The 25,964-nt window shown below is 40.7% G+C and overlaps 1 protein-coding gene across 3 annotated transcripts in view; it reads left to right on the top strand.

Annotated features, from left to right (window-relative positions):
• KDM4C (lysine demethylase 4C) overlaps positions 1-24,269 on the top strand; it is a 431,136-nt gene extending 406,867 nt beyond the window's left edge. For all 3 annotated transcript variants that reach the window (XM_032803407.2, XM_032803405.2, XM_032803406.2), the window contains 3 exons: positions 11,781-11,900; positions 20,027-20,119; positions 23,075-24,269. In XM_032803407.2, the coding sequence (XP_032659298.1) occupies positions 11,781-11,900; positions 20,027-20,119; positions 23,075-23,251 (390 nt within the window). In that variant the 3' untranslated portion in view covers positions 23,252-24,269. The remainder of the gene's footprint in view (positions 1-11,780; positions 11,901-20,026; positions 20,120-23,074) is intronic.
• Positions 24,270-25,964: the final 1,695 nt, after the last annotated feature.

The following is a 25,964-nucleotide window of genomic DNA, read 5'->3' as shown; positions in this document are numbered from 1 at the left end:
TAGCAGGTAAAGTTCTCCACTGCTCCACTCCCTTCAGCCCCCTTACAGCCCTTGACTCTAGCTCTCTGGCCTAAAACCAGCAGGCAACTCCCTCTGCTTCTGCAGCTTCTCCTCCTGCCTTCAGCCTTCTCCCAGGTCCCAACCCTATGGTCTCTTAGGCAATTCCTCCCTCTTCCCACTCAGGACCTACAGAGAGCTTTCTGCTCTCTGCATCTTTCACCAGAAACCTCCTTCAGTCTCTTGGCTTTTCTAGACTGACTCTTACCACTATTCCTGACTCTCGGTCCCTGGGTCTCTCCCTGATCTTTTAGAGCCCCCAGGTGCTGCCCTTTTCATTGGCCAGATTGGGAGCACCTGCTACTTTATTTTCTGGGGCTGGAGATTGTGTCCAGACACACGCATGTGTGAAAGGCAGAGGAAGTCAGAGGCTTTCCCCGTCTAACCTATGTATCCACATACAGTGGCTGGGAATAAACTGGTGCTAACGCTCTCTTGAGTACAAGAGAACTGCAGCAACATTAGCCTCTCCATAGTAGATGGGGAAGGGGTGAAACAAGTGGCACTGTGTGAGGGAGAGCATATTGCACCCCCAAAAATGGTGATTCAGCAATTAGGCTTCCCTGCACTTGAGGCATTGTGCCTAAATCAGGCACAATGTATTCTGGTGTCCCTGAGATGCAGTGCACCTCTGCACCACCCACAATGAGAGTCTGTGTTTTCAGGGCATAGGGTAGCCCAAATTTAGGCCCCATCTATCTCTGTGCTAGCTCCTAGTGTGGCATCTACCACAGGTGCTTAGTAGTGGAGTGTTCCAAATGGCATTCTCCGATTCCAATTAGAATAGTCACCACTCAGTGGAAAGTTGTGTCAGTCTGCACCTATCAATTAACATTAATTTAAACATCTATTGGTGCTATTAATGGGTGTGTTGGTGGTCAATGAAAGATTATGTTGCAGCTGAAATATTAATTGTTTAAACTGAACAAATATCAAGAGAATCATTAGAAGGCATTCATGATTGCTTAATCCAGCCTTCTGTTTTCTCTCTAAGGAAAACATAACATGTTGTGTGTAGAAGAAGGTTCATTAACATTTTAAGGACAAGAGTTTAAGCTTAAGTATTTTCGTACTGTGCATTCTGATTTTCCTTGGAATACCTACAGCTAATTCACTGCCCTATAGTCACCCTTCTTTTACTGCAGTTTTATGCCAATGTGGCTTCACTGATTTCAGTGAAGTCACACCAGTCTAAAAACAGAGTAACACTGTGGTGAATCAGGCCTGCTATCTTGGATGTTAACATGCTTTCTTGCGGTATGAATAGCTGTTCCTGTTTAGATAAATTCTGGCTGTGGCATATTAACTACCACTCTTTTTCATTCAACATGACATGGAACATATGAAAAGCTAGGATTTGGATTTCAGAAATTTGCATGAGAACTGTCCATGAGCAATTTTCCAAAGCAAAATATTGTTTGAAAGCACTTTGACATCATGAGATATGTGCAGAGAGTTTTTACATTTTCTTACTTCTCTTCCATTTAATGGTATGAGAAAATATATTCACTCTTCTCAACTATGATGCCGTACCTGTCTATCTGACAAGCTGGTCTAAATCAGAGGTGTTAGTAGTAAATACGTTGGTTGTATTCTTTATAAAACAATCACCTGTAAGCTTAATCACTTATACCAAAGCTGAAAGCTAGTGCACATTAAACTAACATAAGCAGAAGAGACAGCTTGTATTAAGTGTGCTTACATTTCAGTTCAATCCTTGGTGATGCTCTCTCTACCCAGGGAACCTCAGTTGAGTCACCTTTGCAGATCTGCCACATGAGCCCTGTTCTCCCCTGTATTTTATACAGCTCTCACACCATGTGTTCAGTTCTTTATGTCCGCCTTCTGCACACTTTATACTGTGTTAAGCCCCTGTTGGAAACAATCTGCAAATAATTTCCATTACTACAGAGAGCAGTCTGCTAATGAGGGCATTTTGATAGCTGCATGGTAGGATACTGCATTAAGCTAAATTTCTAAATTCGGGTGGGAAAAACTATAGCTATAACTTAATACCATTCATCTAAAGACAGCTGGAAGACCATTTGTATGCAGAAGTCCAGCAGCCATACATGTTGGTTCCATAATGATATTTCTGTAGATTTTTATAGCGCTTCCACGGTGATATTTTGCTTCTGAGCATTTTCCTGGAGAAGGTTTGTAAATTTGCTTGAAAGTCTTTCAGTGAGAATAAGATGACCTCAGCCTCCAAATAATTTTCTGCGTGTTATTTAGGCTTTTTCTGAAGTAGCCATTTCCGGTCAAGGTGTATTTAATTAATTTCTGTGAGTGCCGTGGCACACTCAGATTATCCTCCTGCTAAATTGACTTCACTGCTCCAGAATAATAGGGTTGATTGGTTTTTAGGCATTATGCAAACTCTGTGGGGTTTTTTTCAGAAACTTCACCACTTAATACCTAAATTCAAAGGCTTTGATGAGTTAGTGCCATGGCTTGATCCATTCTTTGAAATAAAGGTTAGGTGGATGGCATCTTACATTGAACAGTTATTCTGGATTTAAACAGCATTTCTGGGAGCACCATATATATAAGGGGAACAGGAGAGTTTATCTTTAGTAGTTTGATTTTAGTAGATTTTACTTTTAATTGTGTCATAATGTAAAAGAGCATGTAATTTTACAGAGAGCTACAAGAGGCAAGGCAAGGAGTTTGTAGAGGTCAGGTGAAGGTTTAGAAGGCATGTGGACTGGAGGTCTGCTCAATATAGCAAGAGAGTTAAGGAAGAGAGCATAAAAAAGAGATGCAAAAAGAGTCTGGGATAAGTAAGAAGAGACTGAAGCCAGCAAATGGAAAGCAGGAGGGTGTGATACCTGGTGACAGGATGGAGAGATTTAAGAAGGGAGAGGGGTGGTACATGAGAAGAAAGCTGGTGGTGGTAGAAATAAATGATTCCAGGGTCGGTGATGAGAAAAGTTCACACATATATTGGTCTGCTATCATCAGACTATGAGGTTTTGCAGGCCTGTGCCTGTTGGTCGTGGTGATAGTGCCTTCTGGAATAGTGGGATGTGTTCTAAACACTGCCTCTGGAAGATTGTGGGGTCCTATGGAGGGTGAGAGGAGGGAGCTGGGGCACTGAGGCACAGCTGGTGTCTGGTGTACTAACCCACTCATTGAAGAATTAACTTCAGTTTCTATGTTCATAATTTATTATTGTTGTTTTTTTCTAATTATAACAACACTTCATAATAGTTCCATCTTTAAAATTTAGTTACCTAAAGTTAAGCCCTAAATTATGATTTAGGAGCCCAGTTCAACTGATTCATAATTAAATACATAAATCAACTGCTAGCATACAGATTTAGGTGCCTGGCTGTACGCATCCAGATTTTGAAAACTGGACCCAATGTTCTACTGTTGTGTTTCTGTGTAGAGCTCTTTATTACCTACTGCTCCACAGCCACTGAGTGGGCTGTACATTGTGATGTTTCCCTTACTTCCTCGCACATTTCAGGGGAGACTTGCACAACTTTGGCTAAGGATAAGTTAGTAGAGGTAGTACTGTGTTGCATGCACAGGTATATATGCCTATCATAGTTGACAGGGCTGATTTAGTACTGCCTCTTTAGTACATGGTACAACATGTGGTAACACATGTTGTACCATGTACTAAAGAGGCAGTACTAAATACTGCATGAGATAAGCTTGAGTTATACCAAATATACAGATTGTGTTAGAGTACTCCAGCATTAGAGGTGAGTCTGAGCTGTTGAAGTTCACATCTTAATATTAACTTTCCCAAAGTTAGGGCCCAGGTCTGTTCAATGCCTCTTCATGATCTTTATTTGCATTCTATTTTAGCCAAATTGTAAAAAGTCAGAAAAGCTGTCAGAAGATTACGTTCCGCTTTGTCTAGTCCAGTGGTTCTCAAACATTTGTACTGGTGACCCCTTTCACATAGCAAACCTCTGAGTGCGACCCCACTTATAAATTAAAAATGCTTTTTTATATGTTTAAAACCATTGTAAATGCTGGAGGCAAGGCAGGGTTTGGGGTGGAGGCTGACAGCTCGCAACCCCCTTGTAATAACCTCATGACTCCCTGAGGAGTCTCGACTCCCAGTTTGAGAACCCCATGTCTAGTAAATCTGAAAAGAGAATCTAACACCATAGATGATCCTATCAATGCAGTTAACAACAAAAGAAAGAAAAACAAAAAGATTGAGAGGAACATCAGGGCCACCGGTTATCAACATCATTTTTCTAACTCCAACCCCTATTGTTATGCCTGTGCGTTACCACAATTAAAATCGCATAATCCATAACAGTATAAACATTTCAGGAATCCTTTCACTTCACATTAGAGTGGAGATATTCCAAAGAGACCTCCTCCAGCAAGTAGTCTGAGCTAAGTTGAGTTAGGCAAGGTATGGTCAAGTGAAATTCTTGTACTTGAATTATCTGAAAATGATGTAGCTCAATAAAATAAATATTTACTTCAACAAAAATTGTGCATAAATCAAAATGCAAAATTAGATGGCTAAAATGTGTTTAGATGTCTAAAATGTATAGAGTCAAATTAATTAGTACAAGTAATTTCCACTGTCAAAGTTAGGCTCAAAATTTGACCTGTCTTTAAATTGTTAGGATCGAAGGGAAATTAATTTCATACAGATTCTTAATAGCTATTTAAAAACACTGTGCCACACCTTCCCCAGCAAATAACTCTCCTCCACCTCCATAGACACAGGACCATCCCATGTTTTTATTCTGCTGCTGTATTATAGACCCACGTAGCTAACTGGCATTAGATGTATGAGTTAGCAACCTCTTGACAGGACCACACTAATATTATTCATATCAATTATATTGGTGAAAAACCAGGATGCGAATAAGCCAGAAATGTACCTTTTTTTGGTTTTTTTTTTTCTTTTTCATAATGGGATGAAGGGATGGCAAGGGCAGTGATGGGGCATCAGTTTTTGCCAGGAGACAAATATATTTGACACAGGAAGAAATGTTTTTAAGAGCTTCAGTACAGCACAACATAAAACTATTAAAAAAAAATGGGTCCCAGCACTACAGCCTTACAGAGGTGAGTAGTCCCACTGACTATTTAAAATGAAATTGGTATCAGTGGGTATACCCATGTGAGTAAAGGCTGCTAGATTGGGCCCTCTATTAATATAATGGAGAACCTGATTTCTTACACATCACTATCTCTGTTAATGCCATGTTCTCAAATGAGGTGATGCATACCGTGAATAATGCATAGTCATTATTTATGTAAACGACGAAAAAAGTTTGTAATATGGCCCTTCTCTGTAGTGTACATAAAAACTGTTTAATAAATTACAGAAAAACTGACCTGTAGTGAATATAGAACCTTGAAAGGTCAGAGAAAAGAGCCAGTTTAGCAAGATAGGTCCACTTCTGCCAGTTCATGAATATAAACTTCGAAATTTCAACAAAGTCAGGTGTTGGAACCTGTGTGACTTAGAGAGAGAGAGAGAGAGAGAGAGCCAATGCTTATTCGGATCTTGGCAGGATTACAGAGGCAACATTTCAGAGTGATAAACATGAACAATATTTCCAGTGTACTCTCTTCTGTGTTCCAGAGACAGCTTTTCTCCAGTATCTGTAGTACATTTCATCTCTTCCAGTTTTTTCCTAATCTATTTTTTTAGCCAATGCAAAGGAAATTGCAATCTCCATTTACTGTTATAGACACCTGAATGTTATAGTGCTCTGTTCAAGAAATACCTGGCATTTCTGAAAAAAGGCACTCTCTCCTAGCAGTCAATAACGTTCTGGTGACTATGGAAGTCAGTCTGAGTCCTGAAAGCATGACCGTCTGTATGTATCTTTTACAATGTAACATTTCATCCTCCTCTTCCCTTCAAAGCCCGCTGTGTGAGAGCAGCTGGTAGAACTGGATTTAGCAATCTTCTGCAGAAAAAAGTTCTGATCTTATCAAGATGGAAATTGATTTTTTTCTGCTTGCTATAAGTAGTTCCACAGGGTGCACATGCAGCAGCATGAGTGGGAGCAAGGGTGCAAACGGAATTTTCCTAAGGAGGGAGCCCAGAGCTGTCCCTACCCTGGTCTGCACCCACTTCCAAGCTCTCTCCTGCTACACACAGCTCTAAACACACTCCCCTCATGCTGCCCACATTGATCTCCATGTTTTCCCACCTCACTGTCCCTCAGCCAGATCCATGCTCTTCCCCCCACATTCAGCCCCATGGCCTCCCCGCCCCACACCCGACTCCAAGCTCTCCTTCCTGCGCCCAGCCCGGCAGTCTCCCTGTCTCACATTCAGCCCTGAGCTCTAACTCAGAGAGGAGGCCAGGCTGAAGAACACCATCCCCAGCAAGGGCCAGGCACTTTGGGGAAGCCTAGATCCCATCTTCATGCAGCTCCACTTGCTCAGGAAGTGACAAAAGACCAGATCTAATCCTCCCACACTTCTGGGTGAACTCAGTCCCAGCTGAAGCCTTTCATTAACTTTAATTGGTTTTGTATCAGGCCCATAAACAAAGCAAAAAGAACTAAAAACTGCATGTGAAGGAGGTGAGATTGTGCCACAATAATTTACAGATACCATATGTTCTATACGTTCATCTCTTTGTTGTAAATGGATTTACTGTATGAAAATGGGGTTAATTCCACAAGAGGCTGAATGCAAACAGGTAGAAAAGGGACAGACTTCTTGAACCAAAGTATTGTTTAATTTCAACAGTAGGAACAAAGTATGTTACATAAGAGAAAAAGGATTTTGAAAACGCATGTTGGCCAATGAACCTTTGTTCTCTTTAGTACCTACATGCAGTCAAACTCTTCCTGAATTAACCCCATGTTTTCATAAAGTAAACCACTTACAACAACCAGACAAACACATAGAACGTATAGTATTCATGAGTCCTTCACACTCCATGAGGTCCACTAGGATTTTGCCACGCAGATTTAATTGATCTGTATAGCACTTTGATACTAAGACTGAGGGGCACTATAGAAAATGTTAGTAAAGTCCCCTGACTTGCTTCCCAGTATATTGTTATGGAAAGTAGTCACTCTCATTATAGAGTCAGGCTCACAAACATTTGAACAAGCAGTTCTATTGTCTGTCACTATATTCAGAGCCAAATATGATATTTCAGTAAACATTGTTCTGATATCTATTGTTAAAGCATTACTTGCTATTTTTTCTTATTGGAAAAGTAGTTAATGAACCCAAAATTGAATGCTGCCTAAAACAAGTTAGATTATACAGCCACACACACAAAACTTGAAAATGTTTGCAGTTCTGTGATTTAAGATAATAAAGGAATGTTCATAACACCAAAGCAGATGGACTCAGCTATTCCACAGCTGATTGGTGCTTTATGTACCAGAAGGTTAGATCCACTAATGTGGCATAAGATGAGCTGTGTTACAATTTCATTTACTGCACAGAATATATGAAACTCTAGAGCAAATGCATGTGATTTACACTTCAAACCCAGAAATTACTGAGTTTGGAGATTATTACATCTGGTACAGGGAGAGATAGAAGGATCCCATTTTTCTGGTGCCTGGCTATTAATTATACAACCGACAGATTAGATGTTTCAAATTAACAGTATCCAGTTTGGTCTGTCTAAGAAATGTGTGTAATCTTTCCCCTGAAGAAAATGTGGGAATCAGTTTTTCAATAGTAAGATAATACAGTATGTTAATACAATAGACTATAGTAAAAGCACCAGTGATAGAATAGACAGAAGTAAAGAACTCCATGGTGGAATGGAATACAGGCTATCTAGGACAGTGGTTCCCGGAAATTGTGCCCTGGACCATAGAAATCCTTAAAGCATTTGCTAATGCTCTCTGGAGAGCTGGCTGATCATAGAGCTGGCTCTCCTTAGTTTTAGCTGGTAAATTGGACTAAAAGTAACTGAAATACATTAAATCCTTGCCTCTGTTAAATTTTCATATTAGCAGTTATGGCCCTTATCCCAGGAATGTTATGCAGTCATAGGCTGCAAGCTTGTCTTTTGGAAGGTGGGGAGGAAGAAAAGCAATAAAGGCTAGTATTTGTAATTACACTGAGGTACTGTTTGGTTTGATACCACAAGTAGATCATTTGTTTTTTAGACAAGCTGTTGGTTTTGTATAGTTGTTTTTAAAATTATGTCCAAGACACACAGGCAGGCTTTATTTTTCTTTTTATGTTATAACTCTAAATAAATAAAGGTAAGGGAGGGAAAATAAAAGCATGGTACCTGGTGTTTTCAGCACCATCATGAATGGGAGGAAAAGTGGTTGTTGGAGGGTTTCCTTTAAGATGTGGTTCATACAATTAATGAGTTTAAGAATCCCTGATCTAGTCTGGTACAGGTGATGCCTCAGTAACTCCACTGCTAGAACCCAGGCTGTGGACCTTCAGTTTGACCAAGAGCAGGGTAGTGTACCAAGGAAGGTTGCCTACTACCCTGTTGATATTGGGAGGCCTGCAATTGGATAGCACAACCGAGAAAGTGAGTGGAGCCAGCTGTGAGGGACTGGGATCAGAAAACACACATCTTTCAGCATATCTCATCAGACTGCGCCAGCCAGCCTCCTGTGCCACACTGAGCATGGTTTGAAGCTGTCACCCTGAGAGAGCCCTTAAGGGATGGCAGTGGCTGTACTGCCATCTGACCTCCTGTGAGGATATCTCTGCCCACCGAAGCATGGCTACCTCAACAAGCTCAGTGGGATGCAGTTTGCACTTCCTTGGGCTCATGGGTTGAATCAAACTTGTGGACTACATCTGGGGATTAGGAGATGTGGCTAGCAACAAAATAAGTTTATAGCTCATGGATGTAAATAATAGATGATAAGCAGGGCTGTCAAGCAATTAAAAAACATTAATCGCGATTATTCGCACAATTAAACAATAATAGAATACTATTTATTTAAATATTTTTGGGTGTTTCTACATTTTTATATATATTTATTTCAATTACAACACAGAATACAAGTTTACACTACTCACTTTATATTTATTTATTACAAATATTTGCACTGTAAAAAACAAAAGAAATAGTATATTTCAATTCACCTAGTTCAAATACTGTAGTGCAATCTCTTTATAATGAAAGTTGAACTTACCAATGTAGAATTATGTACAAAAAATAACTGAGTCAAAAATAAAACAACGTAAAACTTTAGAACCTACAAGTCCACTAAGTCCTACTTCAGCCAATTGCAAATTGTAACAAGTTTGGTTACAATTTGCAGGAGATAATGCTGCCCACATTGTGTTTACAATGTCACTTGAAAGTGAGAACATGGCGCTGTTGTAGGCAGAATCGCAAGATATTTATGTGCCAAATGCGCTAAAGATTCATATGTCCCTGCATGCTTCAGCCACCATTCCAGAAGACATGTGTGCATGCTGATGATGGGTTCTGCTCGATAACAATCTAAAGCAGAGCGGACTGATGCTTGTTTATTTTCATCATATGAGTCAGATACCACCAGCAGAAGGTTGATTTTCTTTTTTGGTGATTCGGGTTCTGTAGTTTCCGCATTGGAGTGTTGCTCTGTTAAGACATCTGAAAGCATTCTCCACTCCTCGTCCCTCTCAGATTTTGGAAGGCACTTCAGATTTTTAAACCTTGGGTCGAGTGCTGTATCCTTAGAAATTTCACATTGGTACCTTCTTTGCGTTCTGTCAAATCTGCAGTGAAAGTGTTCTTAAAACGAACGTGCTGGTTCATCATCCAAGACTGCTATAACATGAAATATATGGCAAAATGCAGGTAAAACAAAACAGGATACATACAATTCTCCCCCAAGGAGTTCAGTCACAAATTTAATTAACGCATTATTTTTTTTAACAAGTATCATCAGCATGGAAGCGTCCTCTGGAATGGTGGCCAAGGCATGAAGGGGCATATTACTGTTTAGCATATCTGGCACGTAAATACCTTGCAATGCCAGCTACAAAAGTGCCATGTGAACTCCTGTTCTCACTTTCAGGTGACATTGTAAATAAGAAACAGTCAGCAGTATCTCCTGTAAATGTAAACAAACTTGTTTGTCTTAGCAATTGGCTTAACAAGAAGTAGGACTGAGAGGACTTGTAGGTTCTAAAGTTTTACATTATTTTGTTTTTGAGTGCAGTTATGTAACAAAAAAAATCTATTTTTGTAAGTTACACTTTCACAATAAAGAGATTGCACTACAGTACCTGTATGGGGTGAATTGAAAAATACTATCTTTTATCATTTTTACAGTGCAAATATTTATAATAAAAATAATATAAAGTGAGAATTGTACACTTTGTATTCTGTGTTATAATAGAAATCAATATATTTGAAAATGTAGAAAAACATCCAAAATATTTAATAACTTTGAATGAGTGTTCTATTGCTTAACTGTGCGATTAATCACGATTACTTTTTTTAATCACAGTTCATTTTTTTGAGTTAAGTGGAATTAATCAGCAGCCCTAGTGGTAAGATAACATTCAGGTAAGAGTCAAATAAGTTATTATCCATGTAAACACTATTGCAGTCTCCTCGCTCTCACTTCGATGTCGTTAGTCATGATTAGGCATTTAGGTGCCTGGAGGCCCTTGGCTGTGAGAGAGGCTAATTTTCATCTCTCAGTCTGGTATGTTCTAAATGTAAATGCACGATGAAGTGTGAGATGTCTTGTGAAATAATTCATATTTTTAAAATATTTGGTGTGAATTTGTTGCTCTCAAAATGGCAAGCATTACTGCAGTAACTAGACTAACAGCTAGGTGCTGGGCAAACTACAAACAATTGTCAGTGTACCCCAATGCTATTTTGCAACAGCCTTGCTATTCCAGTTCTAGGTCTGCCATTAATGCCGAACAATTTGCTGACTGACAGGGAGTCAGTACAGGTTAGGATGTTCCCACTAAATCCCCTTTCATTTGTGACTTGAGTCATAATTTGAACCTGTGGGCTGCTTTACATGGGTGGATAGCTGGCTGAGATGGCCCCGGAGGAAAAGTGACTGCAAAAGATTGCTTCCTCAGCTAATACAGAGCTGACATAAAGACTCTTCTCGGGTCCTTCACCCAATTCCAAGTGTAGAAGTGTGGGTCGGAGTGTGAATAGTGTACTCTCCTCTCTGGCTATATTGGCCTGGCAGAGCATCCTACGGAGTGAGTGGTTTAAAGCCAGCATATGTTATACCGGGAGCCAAGCCCAGAGTTCAGGTGATACAAAGGTGGCAGTAAACCTTTAAATTTTTTTTGTACATGGATATACCAGCTAAGCAAGGAACCTGCTGATGCTCTCGACATTGTAATTTGATCAGTCATGTGTATATTGCAATCAGTAAACATCTAGCAGGAATGCATTGGTGTTAGCAAAATATAAATTGCTTAAGTATGTTAAAAAAAACAACCTCCATAGACCTCTGGCAAATATGTAGCTGCACTTTGTTAAACCTCATCTTCACTATGCGACAAAAATGAAATTGGGGAAAAGCAGCACCACTGCTGATAACTATCTGATTCATACACATTGCTTTGACATCATGACATCAAACTGTTAGGAGTGTTTCTTTGGTCACTAGTTCCTTCTCACGAAGATGAACGGTGTGTTTTGTTAGCCCATTAGCAAGATTATAATGCTTGAAACACACATGATGATAATAACTCCCCTCTAATTATCAAGTTGTAAGAAGCAGCTTACTGGTATTTTCAAAATTTAATTGCTTAATCACTGATTTGAGAAACAATCCCTTGTTTGTAAATAGAGCAGAGACTGCCAGAAGCTGGGTCCACCTGCAGAGGGAGAGGTGGTCCAAGTGAAGTGGCCTGATGGAAAACTGTATGGGGCAAAATATCTGGGAGCAAATGTAGCTCACATGTATCAGGTGAGTGCCCATATTTTTTTATTATGTGCGTATTAGGAATTTTCTTTCAAATGTCATCATGTTTATTACAAATAACCCATTCCATATCAAAGGTGGGCTGGCCATGCCACAGTTTTAAAGTTTCTGGAAGGCAGGGATATGAGTTAAGTACTGACTCTTAAACAGTAATGCCTTTACCTTATCAAATAGAGCTGTCCCCAATTGTTTGCAATGGCTGAGCTGCTGCTGTAGCTAATTATTGCTATGTACAATCCTGTAACTTTAAAATTCCAAAGGAAGAGAGTGTATCATTTTATAGGAACTCAGGTTTATTCAATGGATCACATCCTATAAAACAAGACTTCAGTATATTATGTTGTTTGTTTGCTTTTATTAAGCATTTGTAGTCATTTAATTAATGGTATAACTGGGCACCTGACTTTAATGAGCTAGCGAAGTTTCAGAAAAAGGGATGAGAGAAAGGACAATGAAAAACATAGTTTCAATAGACACATTTTCGGCTGTTCAATGAGGCAATCTTATATTAACTAACATGCACATTAAGGCGTGTTATAAACTTTAAGAGAAAGGAGAACTCAGTACTGTGGACAAGACTAAAGAGCTCAGTCCTGATTTCAGAGACAGAATAATTGTGTGTTTTCAAAAGCACATGTCTCTCTGAGAAAAATCAGTCAGCAGCGTTGAGTACCCAAGTGCATGGTAGAAACTACAATAAACCAACCACGATAATAACACCACTTTGGGAAAAATAAGACTATAACAAGACCTCTGCGTAGCCCCAGGGGTGCGTGTACCCCTGGTTGAGAACTGCTGGCCTAGATCCTCCATACCTCAAACTGGACATATGGGGTTCAGATTCTCTTGTGTGGTATGGCTGCTCAGTGCCATACTACCAATGTAATTTGGTCCTAAAGCCCATTTAACAGAGCCGGGGAAAATCACCCCAACATCAGGGTGATTCTTTGGTGGACTACAGTGAATGTAGACCATTCACCTCTCTCCTCTGTACTGCCATAGTGGCTTGGAAAAAGAGACATTGTCAAAGGGGGCAGGGGCATGGGCAGTGATAGCAATGTCCCAACACTGTACTGATCATTGGGTATATTTTTGATTCCTTGTCACTATTTACAGCATGGATTAAGTTCAAGCAGGCTTCAAACTGCTCTAATATGCATGGAGACCTGTCCTGCACATGTTAGCAGTAGAATCAGGGAGTGTGAAGATGCACTGTAAGACATCTTTGCACCCCATCCTCTAACCTGGGCTTTGTGCAGTTCAGTGGCATACCAGGATGTGGCCCAGGTCCTTTATGATGGAGTTAAAATTACTTCTCTTAAGGATTTTAATAGTTCACAGCTCTGTACCTTGGCTGTTGTTACTGTATGTATTCTATGTCAGTCCCAGAAAGCTTTTCAACTGTGCACAATTAATCTGAGAGATTTAGTTTGTTTGAAGTTTTGATTTGAAACCTACAAGGCAACATTTTAATGTGAACCAGCAAGCCCTATATTTTTGTACGTGCATTGTGCTAATTGTGCTTCTTGTCAGGGTTCTTTTAGAAGTATATGTATTTCAATGTATATTTTCACATCATTTATGCCTAATCCTGCAACCCTGACTCCTGCATATAGCTGTTATTCAGGTAGTTCCACTGAAGCAATATGAGCTTGCAGGATTGGGCCCCGTGTAAGTTTTCTGAAAACTAGTTTTAAATTAAAGTTTCTGAAGGAACTCAAAATACCGTTGTAGATAGTAGCAGACATTCATCTCTTGTAGGTGAAGGATTCCAGGGATGGATAGTGGTGGTGGGGGAGGAGAGCAGAAGCGTCTCAAAAAGCATAAGTGGTTGGAAGGCTGAGGATTTTAGCATTCCCTGCACCTAACTGCATTTCCTTTCTCATTTTCTGCTAAAGGGGTTCATGTTGGATTAAATCTAAACCTAAGCATGATAAAGCTTTTCATCTTCTGAACAGAGCATTTTAAAGAAATTCCATCAGATTCAATATAATTCTGTTAACTGGCATTTCCCTGAGTGTCACTCAGATCTCCTGTCTTTTGACGTGGTCTTCCACAACCTTGAAACATAGCATAGTAAAGTTAATTTATACCACTTGGGAAATTAGAAGCAAACATAAACAACATAATGACGTCTTAATATGTGATAAAGTGATGTTGTATATGTTGGTGTTCTTTAGCATTCCTAATCGAATACATTTGTACTTTTATATACAAATTTCAACATTGGTAGTGCAGTCCTTTTGCATGTTAATCTACAGCTGTGTCTATGCTTGTGACCGTGCATGGTGAGATGTAAATTGTTGTGTCATGACTCCCTTATTGTCCCCATCTGAAGCCCTGAAGCATGTTCCGGAAGGACAGAATAATGTGAGACAGCTGGCATGCCTGAAGGGTGTGGGCATATTCATGCCTCCCTTGTGCCATGGCCCTGTACCTGTTCCCCAGTACCGTGTAGATGGGGGTAAAGCATATGCACCAGGTCATGAGTATCGATAGTCCTCCAAGGCCATTCCCACAATGCATTGATCCTTTCGCCATCTGACCCTTACCCAAATATACATAGGTAATAGCAACCTGTGCTGAGCATTTAAGATCAGTTCTCCTGTGAATTGGATTAATCAGCACTGGTGATCACAGATCATGTTCCAAGAGCTGCCTCCTGATCTCTGAAGCACATCCACGTGCTGATTAATATGTGGTCAGACCAGGCCGTCCTCCACAATTTAACGCATACTGGCAGGAACATATGCCTTTACCAGGAGATTTTATGGAGGCTAAAGGAGGCAGGCATTCACTGGACCCCATTCCTGTGCTGGGAGCACATGGAGCTCCTCAGGCTCCTGTCCCAGAGTGTGAAGGACTCCAACATTTGCTGTAGGAGAGAAACATGACACATGCCCATACTACGATGAGCTGGAGTAGGGGCTCTCCAAGGCTGTGAGTATCAAGCCTGAAGTGACTCATGATTCTATCCTCACCCACCGGCTTCATCATATGATGGGACACTGATGAGGGGCAGGGTGAGGAGGCAGCAGGGACCTCAGAGGAAGTCCTGGAGGGAGACCTGGAGAAAGAGAAGCACAGTAGTCAACACCTCTACCCGATGGACTTGATTGAGGAAGTCCCCCTTGAGGAGGACCCTAAGCCATCACAGGAATTGGAATCCAAGGCTGGTAAGTTACAGTACAGCCCCGTGTTCCTTGTAAATAGCCCCTCTTGCATTAGTAATACATGCCTGATGCCGACTCCCACACCTCATCCACACTCCACCCCTACATGGTCCCCAAGCAAGACACAGCTGTAAATCAATTATTAATTTAAATTCTATGAACCACTATAAAGCATTTAATGGAAGCTGTAGCAGATTATTAATAAGCAGTCACTGTGCCCCTGTGTCTGTGCATTTCTCATCCAGGACTCTGAATAGCAATAGGCTGGGCTATGTAGACCAGAGGGAAAGGAAGGGACGGAGGAAGGGCACAAGTTATGAAGGGACCCAAGTTGGGAAAGAACAATATTATGACATTTATGTTTGCTCAAAGACCCCAAACTTTCTCCCCCTGCAAATGGGAGCCATGTGAAAGGGCTGTGGGTGTGGATGGTGTCTGGGGTGTGGGCCCGCTTATGTCTGGGAAGAGAATGGTGAAATCAGAGCAGTCCTTTCTCCTTGTGACCATTGCAAATGTTTATTACCATTCCCAGTCCCTGGTGAGTGGTCCCTCTCCATGCTGAGCCACTCTGCAGAAGCTGGGAGAAGTGGGGGTGGGTGAAGCATTCCCTCCAGCAGTTCCACAGACACAATGCTGTGTCCCTTAGTGACTGGCTTTTGGTGTTAATCCAAAAGTTTGGAGAAGAGTATACATTTATAGTGCTACACTATGTTTTCCCTTTCCATGTTGCTCGCTGGACACGGGCCAGACTTTGCAATGTATAGGGAGTTAGGAGCTGGATGGATATTTTCGGTGGTTCTCTGTTCTTTTTTTATGGGAAATTCATAGAATCATAGATTATCAGGGTTGGAAGGGTTCTCAGGAGGTCATCTAGTCCAACCCCCTGCTCAAAGCAGGACCACTCCATCTGCTAGCTGAGAATACAGTCAATTTCCTTTAAATTGCCTTCAAGTTTTGTAAGCATAATTCCACAGATTTTTGGTGTAGCAGAAATTCAAGCTGGTTCTTCAGGTTTTATGGCAGGGCAAATGTGCTTGGTCCACCTTCCTAGCTCACCTGTCCTCTCCAGTCAGCAATGCAGGGGGTCATCATCAGCAGAAACATCTCTCTGGCATAGGTGGCTAGATGTTTCCACAGATCTGGAAAACCACTTCTCTTCTCCATTCTGGTACCTTGAATTCTGCTGTGTTCCCCAAATGATGGCCAGCCTTTTAAAGAATATATAGGTAACTAGTAATGTAAATCCTGAAAGGACTCAAACCACACTGCAACTGACTCCTTGATGCACTACAGTGCAACATTTTCATAGCAGTACTGCAGGGTATCTTGCTGTTTTTACCCTCAGCTCCTGCCTTCTGGGAAGCAAAAGTAGTCAGAAGGAAGGAGGCTATAACAGTAGCATTTCTGGGATGCTAAAATGTATCAATATTGTGGCTTTTGGAAGCACAGTTACCTTGCGAGACATGTGTACGTAGGGGTTCCTTAGGTTCCTGCAAAGGAGAAATGAAATATAACTCTAGCCTTGTCTTTGACTTGTCAGGACATTCCTGATGCTGGCAGGGAACTCGTTCTGCGAGGAGGGCAGAAAGAACACCACAGAGATAGCAGAGCCAAGGACCATGCTTGCTGGCATTGACAGGAGAAGTCAAGAGCAGTAGAGTTCCTTAGGGCTAGGGAGGATTGGGGTCTTAGGCAGGAAGAGTAATTCATGAACCGGTTCATGGAGTGGGAGCATGCCCATAGGGAGTGGGACCATTCACTCATGCAGTCCCTAGTACAGCTGATGGCAGAATACTTTTGGGGCCTGTCCGCTACTGGGCTTCTGCTTCCCTCCAGAACAGGCAGCACGTCCTCCTCCTGCTGCTTCTCCTCTTCCTCCAGCTGTTGTCCAGGCTGCTCCTGAGGTGGTGAACTCCACCACCACCTCTGCCGGGGAGGAGCATGCTGGATACCTGGCACACCAGACTGTCAGCACCCAAAACTATGCACAGGGGACACCCCCCCCCCAAAGCCTGCTAGTGAGGAACAATAAGCCCAATCCAGTCCCTGTAGCCAGTCTTTGTTTACCCCCATTCAGGATACCTCTCTGTTTGCCCACCCGCACAATATTCCACAGTCTTATCCCCTCTTCTCAGGGAGGGGAAGGGCAAGAAGACATGTACTCAAACACTAATGTTTACCCAGTTTCAGGGAATTGTACTATTTTTATTTTTATTAATTTGTCTCTGTTACAAACTGTTTTAGTCCTTTGTTTGATGTACGTTTGTAAATAAAAGTTACCATTCACTTCACTTGTGTGTGCAGCTCGCTTTCTGAGTATGATCAATGTGATATTTTCCATTTTAGGGATGGGTCAGCAGGATTTACGACACATGACTGTGATGTCTTCAAAATGTCTTGTGCCAAAGAAATGCAATGAATTCTGTCCTTCCTATGTCACCTTCAGCCCCAGTCATGAATTTCCTAGTGTTAAAAAAGAAAAAAAAAAGAAAAAAGGTTCATTACAGTGAACTAAACTGTGAAGTAATTGTTGCTGTCCAAAGCACCAGAATGAAAAACAGAAAAGAAGTTAACTGAACTGTCTTTATGGCTTTGTTAATGACTTAATTGACAAAACAGACAAAGGAAACAAAAGTAAATTAACAGTATAGATATCTGACACTGAACCATGCTTTTCGAACCCTCTTCTCTCAACCTCACCAAATAGTCACTGCTTGATGCACAGAAGTACTCATGCATAGCGCCTGAGCTATGTGAGCAAGGATGTCAGAAAACACTGTGAAGAAGGAATATGTGAAGCCCATCCCAAAATCTTACAGGACTGTTTTTAAATTACTTTAACAATCCTTAATTACTCCCCATAAAGCAACCTGAAAGCGAGTTGTTAACATGCAACACAGCATTGCTCAAGGATGGCGATACAGTGCCTATATGTTCTCCACAGCTCAAAACCACAGCTAGAGGTGTTAACTTTGTGTGCCCTCACCCAGTTGTCTGCTTTCAGTTATGACATTACCATTGGCTGTAGGGGATCGATACTGACTGAAGTATGTCGCTGGACAATCATGTAGCAATGATCTATTGAGCTTTTTCAGCAGTATCATAGCGTCAAAATAGTGTCCCTCGGCACTTTCCCAGGTCACTTTGTGGCTCTACGCTGCTCCACAATGTACGAGAAAATAGCATCACAAATTTCCATTGCCACCTGGGAACCATGAGCAGTGTGCACCTGGGTGGGATCTAGCTGCCTGTACAGGCTTTGTAAACCAGATCTGCCCTGTGCCCAGTAGCTCTGGGAATATTCTCTTTTAGCCTCGCATACATTGTGCAAGATGCAGCATACCATGATAATGCAAACTGTGTTGGCTACCTTGGCATTCAGTTGTGTTTGCAGGCATTGCCAATGAGCTGTCAGATTCCCAAAGGCATTCCCCTGCCATACTGCAGCTCCTCAGGCTATAGATGAATTACCTTTTTCTTGGGTCAGTGATGTTGGAAAGAGCTTCACGAGCCAAGTTAGGAGTGCATATGCAGGGTCCCTCAGCATAACTATGGGAACAGAAAGTCTGCAGAGCTATGGCATTTCTGGGGAATAAAATCCCTTCTCTCCTCCTTCCCCCCCCTGCCCGCTGTACAATCCTGACCTCCTGAGCACCCTGGGATCATGGACCTTTCCTCATATGTCCAACATTAGTCTCATGAACTGACTTTGGTGGTCCACTGAGTCTTGGAGAACAAGTGAATAGTAAACTTTTTGGTTCACATATTCACTCTCCCCTTTCAGTGGGCAAAGTACTGGGATGTGTTGTCTATTGATGGCCCCTGCACCATTCAGAAACCCCATCTTCTGATATCCTGCTGTAATTTAAGGGACTTTGGATATGACAACTACGCCTGAGTAGATTCCAGTATTGGTATTGTGGCAAACCTGTACAACCACCATTCTGACAGTTGACTTCCTAACCCCAACTGGGTTGTAACTGACCAATAGTTGTCAGAAGTTGCCAGCTTCCAAAGGGCAATAACCACCTGCTTCTGTACTGCTATGAGTTTCTGAGAACAAGTGATCTGGTGCTAGAGGATTGGTGCAAGCTGCTTGCACAACTCCATGAAGGTCTGCTTCCATAATATGACTTCTGCAGCCACAGGTCATCATTCCAGCTTTCCAAGATGAGGTGGTTGCACCACACGATTGTGGTTCTCCAGGACCAGAAGCAACAGTCCACCTATGGCCATGCCATGGCAATCCCAGCATTCAACACATCTTTTCCTTGCAACCCCAGTGGATTTTCATACGCCCTCTTGGTTAGCCATTTTCAGTGTCTCAAATTTCTCTGGATGCATTCCATCCGATACTGGACCACATGAACATTTGTCGCAGGAGCAGAATTACATCATCATAGACTTGCTCCATTTCTTCAATACAGTTAGGCAGAAGGGAGACATAATTGAGAGCTGCCATCACAAAATGCGGCACACAGTACCAGCAACACACAACAAGGCGGTTCTCAGAGTGTTTCCTTGGACACAAAGGACTCTGTGATACTGCCGCTGGAATGGCAGCGCTATCGTCATGTACTGAAAAGGGCAGTGTGGGTGTGGGGTATATATGCATGTCATATACCCAAGCTCAGCACATTGTATCTGGATGCTCAGCAGGAATATGGGATACATGTACTATCAGTGCATGGACAAGTACCCAGGGCAACGCACAAGTGTAGACATAGCCTAACTGGTGATTATTTTCTGACTATAATCCTTAACTCTTCACGGTGTTTCTTGGTGGTGGTTCTTTATTCTCCTTCCTAAAAATAACAATAGATGACTATTTAACTCAAATGTTTGAACTCTCTGTAGATAATCTGTGTATTGTTGGAGAGTGCCTGAGGATTGCAAACAATGAGCTTATATTTTTCTAAAATTCTCGTATCAAATTAGGTTGAGTTTGAAGATGGTTCTCAGATAGCAATGAAGAGGGAAGAGATCTACACGTTAGATGAAGAGCTGCCTAAACGAGTGAAAGCCCGTTTCGTAAGTATTTACAAATACAAATGTTCTAATATTAATTTACTCAAAAGACTTTAAACCGAGCTGTGACTTTATTCTGAATTAGTCCTTTATACTTCAAAAGGATTTTTGTGACGAGTCAGTGCTAGTGCAGCTATCCAAATTCCTACAAGTAGCAAAAGTGTGCACTGGCCAGTCAGACTGGTTTATTGTTCTGTTAATACAGCCAAATACTGTAATCAAACACACATCTTGACTGCTGACAGGGACATCTTGGTAGAACATCTGTCAGAGCATGAAGGATTAAGTAAGAACATCTCGTGTTGACAGATGAACTGTTCTTTCCATACCCTTATCAAATATATGCTCTTTATGTACATTTTCCAAGTTCTCAAAGTTTATAATTCTAAAAGCACAAATTTAACCAAAAACAACAAAGAACCTGATCCAAATCCCATTAAAGTCAATGGCAGGACTCCCATTGACTACACTGGGTTTTTAATTGGACTCCAAGCTCTCAAATACTTTCCCAGCTCTTGCATAAATTCCAGCTGGTATGCAGCAATCAGTTATTCCAACACAGTACCGTATGTAAAATTCACACAACACCATAAGAACAGAACTCCTTTAAGATTAAGACATGCTGCATTCCATCATACAGGTACTGGAAGAGAGAGAAGGTTTGTATTACCGAAGTTTGGCATGAATTTTAAATGTTGTACAGTCCTATATCAGTTACTCAGAGGGTCAAATACTCAGACTCAGAGACGCCATGTTCTTCATCTCATTTCCATATAACACACACTGCTCTGTTTCTCAGCAGTCCACTCAAAATCATACACTGTTAGTTAACTCCTAGTCATTTTTTAACATGTAAAATGGAAGCATACAGACTAAAAAAATCTTATAATATTTAAATTTGACAGCTAATGAATAAAATATCCATATTGTATTTAAAGATAATGTGAACATATCTGTAAACGAGAACAGCAGCACTGTGTGTTTCTTATTGCTAATAAGATGTGTACTTGCACATACCGTCCCTACTCTCACATGCATTGTATAAGATTAACCATATGGAAACTAGGTGATTCCCCAGGGATGAGAGGTGGGGGTCATCTGGGGAATGTCTATTTAAGTGAGGTTGGGGCAATCAGACAGGAGGCTCTGGGGTGTGGCTGAGGGGGGGTTCTTGCAGCTGGAAAATGGAGACAGGTCAGGATTTTTTGGAGAAGCAAATCCTGACCTTATATTCGCGTCCACTACTTCCTCAGCATGCCCACCTGACATGAGCTGCTTCTCCATGTTGCCAGTTCTCAGCCGCAGCCTGAAGCATGTTCATGGCACATATTGGAAGGTGTGGTTGGAGTAAGAAGTGACATGGACCTGGCACCATGTCTGAGAGGGGAGCTGGGACTGGCAGCTGGGGAGAAGAAGAGAAGGATGAGGTTGTCTCTTTGCTGTGAAGTGTTTTTCCAGGAAGGTGGCGTATCTCACTCAGGAGAGCAAGAGGGGAGCAAGAAGGCAATAAGAATGGGGAGGGGCAGAGCTCCTTCTGCCAGGGATGTTCAGAAGTCAAATATTGTAGACGTTTACACCTCAGGGCCAGTTTACTTCAGAGGAGTACACTCGTCCTTCAGTGTGCTAAGGCTTAAGATAGATGGTTCTTGAAAAAAATAACAAGCAAGCCACCTGGGTGAGTACAATTGGTTGTTTTTCATTATATTCAGAAAAGGCCCCATTGCCTCCTGTTGTTTTATAGAGTGTATAGCAGGAGTTTAGAATTAACTAGACATACTGTAAATCTGTTTTATTGTTGCACTTGACTAAGAACAACAATATAGATGTGGCTGGTTTTTGTTATTCTTTTAAAATAGTGGCATTTTTATAGATCAATATTTTACTTTCGCATGTGACACCATTAACTTTTTAGTGGAATTAGGTATTATTTTAAAACATGAAATTTAGACTATTAAATTTAACAAACTCCAGAAACAAAATGCTTGCTATTGATGAGAAGTGCAGTTTTCCCCGCAGTGGAAAGTCTGATGCAGTTTCCCTGTTGTTAACTTGGGCTTCACAAACGTACAGCTCAGTACTCAAGGTGCTGAGTGCATCTTCGATGTCCATGGAACTCATCTGGAACTCAGCTGAGTACCCTCAAGTCAGAGGTTACTCAACTCCTTGCAGGACTAGTCCCATGGTTTATAATGTTGGTTCCACCCTTTCTGTTAAACAACTAGGGATATATGATGATCTCTTCATCTTAAAGAGCTTGATCCCATGCCATTGACTTCATGGGAGTTCTGCTACTGGCTTCAGCAGTGGGCCCTAAAATTCCTGTCATTTGTCACTGTCATTATTTTTTCAATAGCTAGACATTTGCCGTTTCAGTTTTTGCCCTCATTTTTTTTTTACATTTTCCAGCACCAGCTGAACTCATGACTCTCTTTCCACACAAGCCATGCAATTGTACAGGGCACCTTTTTAATAGTTGGCATCATACAGTCCCTTACATTTAAAACTACACTGGATAAAATGCTAGATAATATACATTACTGTTGGGAAGAAACCTACACACTGGCAGATGGATGAACTGAACCCAATGTGATCTTTCCCATTTCTCATTTCTGTGATTCTGTGATCTTTTGACACAATGAAATCCAACAGCTAGAGTCAGTCAGATGAATTTTAAGAAACCCCACAAATATGTGGAACTAAACACTGCAAAGTGAGTTTAAAAAAAATACGTTCAACATTTATTTAACATGAATGGATTTTCTTAGAAACACTATCGTAAAACTGCGTGTTCTGAAGCACAGATAACTTCATAACGATGTAATTCTCTGAGTTAGCCCTTAAAATTGTCTTCAGTTTGTCTAAACCAAAGGTGTCTGTGCTTTCATGTGCTTGCCCTGGAGGGAGTCAGAATGTGATTTCCTCTGTGAAACTGAAGAGGTAATTAATGTCTGTTTTTAGTCGACAGCCTCCGACATGAGATTTGAAGACACATTTTATGGAGCAGATATTATCCAGGGAGAAAAGAAGAGACAGAGAGTACTGAGTACCCGGTTTAAGAATGAATACGTGGATGACCCTGGGTACCGCACCTTTTTGAAAAGCTCATTCCAGAAGAAATGCCAGAAGGGACTATAAAGGAAGCAACAAAGGAATAAACCCACACACACTACAGGGAAGTAAACAGATTAAATTTTGGTGGAAAACATACAGAATACACCAGTGCTTGGTTTGAAGACTGTATCCCTTCATTACATTAAATCACTTTTGGCTAAAATAAATACTCTGAGTTTTTCAGTGAATTTACCAGTAAATATTTAAAACAATCCCTACAGATATCCATGTTAATTTCAAATTGCTCCAGATTTGGTTTTTCTTGTTAATGTATTAAAGGCTGTGTATTAATTTTGCATCATGCATTGGAGGAAACTGAGATTAAGAGGCACTGCAAAATGACATGCCAAAGAAAACTTGGAATACGGTCCCGCTTCCATTTAAAGTCAGTGGTAAAACTACCATCGACTTCTGTGAGAGAAGCATCAACTGCTAGGAAAACCTTAATATATGGCATCCAATAAAGAGGATAAAAATTCTCACCACAATGTCTGCCCCATCATCCTGGAAAACCGTAAAGTTTTAATAACAAGATAGGATTACAATGGCTTATATATTTTCCACAGCCAGGGAAGGACATTCAATTTTTTGTTTTAAAATAGGAGTTTTTATAAAACATTTTAAAAACAAATGCAAGCGTGTACAGTATTAAAATCTATAAATGCTGTACTTGCATACTTTGTACAGTGCTTTTACCTTTTTATATCACTACTGCTGTCAGTAGGGTTTGATGAGGACTCAGTGTGACTTAGATATTTTTTGGCTTCCAAGGAAGAAATCTTCAGAATAGCAAGGGGGGGAGGGAGCATGTATATTTAAAGAGGGAGATTTTGGCAATTATTTTTAAAACATGTTTTTCATAATACTTATTAAAATAGCTATTTGTAAAATAAAAGTTATTTCATTACGTGTTTGTAAAATTAGAGTTTAAATATACATGCTTAACAGGATAGTTTTGAACTAATATAATATGGTCTTCCTTTTTAAATAATAGTTGGCAAATGTAATAGTGTTTAAAAATAAATGCCCTTTTGCTTACTAATGTTTGTGTCTGCTGATGTGATTACCCATCTATACATCTGTGTGAATGAAACAAATCACTGGCAATACGCATGTAAATTCATGATCAGAGCAGACTGTAGCTACACAAGACTCAGTACTGATGTAATAATTGATTAAACACTGTATCACGGGCTCGTATCTTTTTATTTTCTCCTCTGTCTTGTGATGCTGATCTTATCGGAGGTTGTAGAGACAGGCTGGAAATGCATTCGGGTTTTCTGCTATTTGCCAGAAACACTGGCGTGTGTAAAGCCAAAAGGAAGCATTATCAAAATGACATCATCTGTTCTGTGTAAGTTGCCCATTAGCAGGATTTCTGACTGGCTCCCGCAGGAAGAAAACTCTCAGAACCCAATTTAATCCTGAGTGCTGCTGTTTTTCATTGTGCTACTTACAAATATTCTTATAACTGGGTACATGGGCCTGGAAACACACTTTTTGTGACAAACCTGCTCCTTGCTATTGAGAAGCACATATCTTAGTTTCACTGCATCCTTTGCAAGGTTATTCTTAGTTGTATGACTGAACCGCTCAATCTTTTCACTTACTGCATAACATCTCAACTGGAATTTTAATTTTCTAGTGTTACATTGACTGCTTTTTTTTTTATACTGTGAAATCACTAAAAATCCCTTTAGTCTCTAAGAAATTGCTTAGCTGTGACAATCATAATGTATTTCTAATTGAGAATGCTTTCTCTTGAGGTTGGAGGGTTTAGTGAGTGCTGCCTGGCATATTTCAGAACAGCAGAGCTCTTTTTGGCAGATCTGAAGGAAAAGCAGAATTACTAGTACACAGGTCTCATTTGCCACACAGAGCAGGCTTGTATTCAACTTGTCAAGAGCTAAATGCAAGTGACAAGCTATTTAAGTATGTACAATTTTGTCATTATAATTAGAAGATAAGAATGATTTTATTAGCCCTCATGAAGTTTCATGAAACAATAAAATCTTAAAATGCATAAGTACATGGCGAAATTACAGCTACTAGAAAGGCCAGTGTGAGGAAGTGTCGGTGGATAGGAGTCACATGTGGGTTCCATGCCTAGCTCTGCATTAACCTGCTGTGTGACTTCAGTCAATTCACCCCACTTCTGTGAAATGGGGGTCATGGTACATCTCTTCCTTTGTAAAGGAGATCTGCAGACTAAAATTGATCTGCAGGAACTAACAATTATTATTTTTAAAAAACATAATTTGCCTGTTTCTTCTCTATTGTGCCCTGGGATTGCCACAGATTTTACTCTAAAAGTCCTGGAAGTCTTATGAATAATTATCTGGCCTCGTAAACTGTATAAAATATCTTGTCTTCCTTGTTCTTGCTTTAAAGAAAGTGAATCTGAAATGTAATTATCTTAATTTCAGAAAGCATAAATTGTAACTTTAAAGAAAGAATGGCATGATGCTAACCGAGAGATCGTGAGACTTCATTATTATACAATAATGGATAGTTTGAAGATTCTGCAGTAAAAAAAATGTCGTATGGGAATTTTGGATAGAGATGGCATGTCGTAAATGTTCTTCAGATCTGGAAATCAGACCATTTCTCCAGACTAGCTTTATAATAATTATACTGCTTTGCACAGATGGGGAAGAAGATTGTGTTTAAAAACAATGGACTGGGAGTCAGGAGATATGGGGTTCTGGGATTGTGACACTGGCCCAGGCACTTAAGT

The sequence above is a fragment of the Chelonoidis abingdonii genome, chromosome 6 (assembly GCF_003597395.2).
Source record: "Chelonoidis abingdonii isolate Lonesome George chromosome 6, CheloAbing_2.0, whole genome shotgun sequence".
Taxonomy (NCBI): Eukaryota; Metazoa; Chordata; order Testudines; family Testudinidae; genus Chelonoidis; species Chelonoidis abingdonii.
The sequence above is the reverse complement of the archived record's forward strand: the minus strand, read 5'-3'. Positions and strand labels throughout refer to the sequence as shown.